This window comes from Wasmannia auropunctata, unplaced genomic scaffold (assembly GCF_000956235.1).
Source record: "Wasmannia auropunctata unplaced genomic scaffold, wasmannia.A_1.0 LD335540.1, whole genome shotgun sequence".
Taxonomy (NCBI): Eukaryota; Metazoa; Arthropoda; class Insecta; order Hymenoptera; family Formicidae; genus Wasmannia; species Wasmannia auropunctata.
Window position 1 is genome coordinate 3959 of NW_012027350.1, and position 3795 is coordinate 7753.

The window sequence follows — 3795 nt, forward strand, 5'->3', positions numbered from 1 at the left end:
GCATAGAAGGACGTTATAAATGTGTTGGAACACCCTTTAGATATATGCATGATTTGTACAACACTATTATTCCATCTTCCAAATTAGGAATATTTTTTCTTTACGGTTGTGACTTATCAATCACATTCTTTGTAGAAGAAATAAATCATAAATGCCTATTTTTTCCGTTTAAAAATGGATATGCTGCATTTCCAATTCAGCATCAACAAGGAAATAATTAATCTCATAAGATTTTATGTATATTAGTTTTACATAGTATTTTTCCACATGTCCTTACATGAATAGACAGTTGCATTTCTATACACACTTTCAGGACATAGACTGCAAAAGAAATATTTTATTTTAATTTTAATTGCGTGGAGAACTTTTTTCAAGCATTACTAAAAATTTTAATGTATAACAGATAATAACTTGTAACTTGAATGTAAATAAATAAAAATAATAGTAGATGAATTGTTAAAAATTATAATTAAAACATTTTTAATTTTATTTTTATAAATATTAATTTTGAATATATTTTCTCAATATATCCCAAAGATATTGAATAAAACAGGATATAAGTTCCATTGGCTGCAATGAGTGCTTATGCAGTGGTGCAATTTTTGAAGGGAACGCAGAAGGAATGTGCAATTATTCCTCTTATCTGGTTAACAGATAATAATTCAATCTGTTACTGGCCAAATACTAAATTTGAAATCAAATTTCAAGCATTAGTAAAATCTAATGCAGTCTATGAATCTTCATGGAAAAAATTTGATGTTAATGCTGTTCTACATACAACTGGTATATTAAACATATATTCTTAAAATTTATTATAAACTTACTGTACGTAAAATTATCTTTAAGTGTATCTGTGCTATAATATTAATTTATCTGAATGTTTAGATGATTATGACGCGGCTGAGCAATTTATGCATAATTATATCGAACAAATCACTTCATCAGATAATTCAACAAATAAAACAAACAAAATATTGAAAAAAATAATATAGTTGAATCTAAAAGTGATGAATCAGAGAATAGCGATTCGAGTACCACTTCGCCAACTACAAAACGTAAGAAGAAACATAAAGATTCGAAAATGTCATCTGAAAAACGAAAGAGAATTGTGAGAAAATCGATTTCAGCCTCAAGTATTGATTCAGAAGATACAGAAAATACAGAAGATTCTTCAACAAGTGAAAATTCAAATAAAAATAATATGGATACTGAGAAGATAAAGAAAATAAAAAAGTGCACCTTCACAAAAAAAGAAAAGAACACAGATTTTTTGCACAGAAAAATTAAAGAGAATACACATCAAAGTCAATTAATACGTCTAACAAATGTGCAATCTTCACTGCAACAAAAACTTGCTGTCCCTACTATTAAATCTATTCAATCTGTTAGTGGAGTAAAATTTGCAAAACAATCATCTGCAAGATTTGGATATGAAAATATTGAGGAGACTTCGTCATCAAGTACTGTGGAAATAAATAAAATAGATCAGGAGTATCAGCCTATTGCCGAGACGTCTAGTCCTCGTTTTATTATCAAAATATCTCGCACAAATTTTGGACTATTGCCTGAAATTGAATTTCAGCGCATTGTTTTATCATACTTACAAAGTATAGAGATTATGTACGAACAAGTTCTATCAACAATGAATACGTTAGTAAGACATATGAATTCAGGAATGACAACATGGACGAAGCCTGAAGGGCTACTTAAACTTCTTCTATCAACCATGGAACAATTTGAGGAAATGGAGAAATTATTAGAAGTTGAAGAAAACTTCAATTATTATGTAAGCATAAATAAATATTAAAGCATAAATAAATTATAAAGTTAAAGATTTTATTTTAGGATACATTATTATCAATGGTCTTCTTATAATATACACCCACACACACGTTATCCGAGGAACGTCCAGAAAATGTCCTTTATATCCTAAGAACGTCTTTAGGATGTACAGAACGTTCTCTGGACGTCCTTCGGATAAAATGTGCTGTACGGGCACATGTCCTTCATTATGAATTTTAATTCTTGTACATTTTTTTTCTCATCAGCGTAAAAGACTTACGTCAATTGGTGGAGAAAATCAACGTTCTAGTGTGATGAACATGTTACGATTTCTGTTAACTAATGAATTAGCAACTCACTTTAATTGGGCTGGACGGAAAAAGATATCCTTTAAAGAGAAAAAACTCATGGATGTTATCCATGGTACATGTAACGTACAATAATAAAAATATTAATATTATTAATAACTTTATTAGTAATATCAAACATATTGAAGTAGAGGCCGTATACAAACCAACACGGATGATAGTGTGTAATAATTTTTTTACAATATCCGTGTTGACTCGTGTACAGCCTTTACTTTAATATGTTTGATATATTCTAGTGAGCCTATTTCTGTAAATTATTTTATTAGTGATACTTTTCTTTGATCTAAGTAAAGAAACTATTTAAATATATTTGAATTTAACTTGAAGAAATTGAGGGTCGTATAATGAATAATCATAAATGACCAATAATGTCTTTGCGAGCCGACACGGATGTTGATGCGTAATAATTTTTACTGTTTCAATATTAAGCCATATACAAACTGTGCGTTGCATAAACTGTCGGTCTTGAAACACAGTTCTTACACGAGGCTTTAATTCGTTACAGTGGATTCTGGCCTCATGTCAGAATGTATTTCAAAACCGACAGTTTATGCAGCGCACAGTTTGTATGTGGCTTGATATTGAAACAGTAAAAATTATTACACACCAACATCCATGTCGGCTCACAAAAGCATTATTGGTTATTTATGATTAAATATATTTATTATTTTTTTAGAAAGTGCTAGACTTGCTTTCAATAACATAACTGGGTCAGCCACGGGAGATAAAGTGATTGAAAATGCTGTAAAAAGACTGGCTAAAGTTAGCAAATAACCGACTAAGCTATTCCATAACTAAAAAAACTGCTCATACAGCACAGTCAGACAAGGAGCCTAATAATAATGTTCAGGAGACATCTACATCTTAAGTATATAATATTCAGTGTATAGTATGGACGAATAATTTTTAATTCTTTTATTATATTAATTATTTTATAGTTTTAAAATTACGTATATTTTAATCCACTTAAAAAACTAATAACCATTTCTTTTTTAATTAAATTGAAACTTTGTGTATGATTTATTGTGTCATTTTATAATATTCTTATAATAAATTATATAAAAATTAGAAGCTTTTATTTATGTAGTTTTTTATTGTTTACACACACACTCACACACACACACACACACACACACATACAAACATACACACGTATACGAGCCATTTATTTAAAAAATAGTGTATAAGTTGTTTCTTGTTTCTTTTTAATTATGTTAGAAACAAAATCGTGAATTTACTAAATCTAATTTGTGATCATAGCACAACATATCACAACAGATTTTTTTCAAATTTAAACTTACACCACTATTAAAATAAAAAGTATTATTATATACACATATATCTTATATTTTATGAGACGCGCGCGCGCGCGCGCGTGTGTGTGTGTGTGTGTGTGTGTGTGTGTATGTGTATGTATGTGTTCTATATATGAACAGGTTTATAAATATGTATGTATTGATAAATATATATAATCGGTAAACATGTCTGCAGCCTAACTACTTTATATAATAATTTAAAAACCGTTAATAAACGTAATGTTAGCTTATGTTTATATTACGTTTAGGAATACTTCAGTAAATATGTTTATAATAACTTCATGTTATATGAACAATTCATAAACGTAATATAAACATAAACTATTAAC

The 3795-nt window shown here is 28.7% G+C and overlaps 3 protein-coding genes across 3 annotated transcripts in view; 2 read left to right on the forward strand and 1 right to left on the reverse strand.

Moving 5' to 3' along the window:
* Positions 1 to 295, reverse strand: part of LOC105456813 — a 1180-nt gene extending 885 nt beyond the window's left edge. The window contains exon 1 of the mRNA XM_011701125.1: positions 278 to 295. Within this exon, the coding sequence (XP_011699427.1) occupies positions 278 to 295 (18 nt within the window). The remainder of the gene's footprint in view (positions 1 to 277) is intronic.
* Positions 296 to 575: 280 nt separating this feature from the next.
* LOC105456814 lies at positions 576 to 1188 on the forward strand. The gene is made up of 2 exons (XM_011701126.1): positions 576 to 783; positions 886 to 1188. Exons 1-2 carry the CDS (start codon positions 576 to 578, stop codon positions 990 to 992), a joined length of 315 nt encoding a protein of 104 aa, XP_011699428.1. The 3' UTR covers positions 993 to 1188.
* A 430-nt stretch (positions 1189 to 1618) lies between these two features.
* LOC105456815 lies at positions 1619 to 2924 on the forward strand. Its single transcript, XM_011701127.1, has 3 exons — positions 1619 to 1786; positions 2049 to 2205; positions 2827 to 2924. Exons 1-3 carry the CDS (start codon positions 1619 to 1621, stop codon positions 2922 to 2924), a joined length of 423 nt encoding a protein of 140 aa, XP_011699429.1.
* The last annotated feature ends 871 nt before the right edge of the window (positions 2925 to 3795 follow it).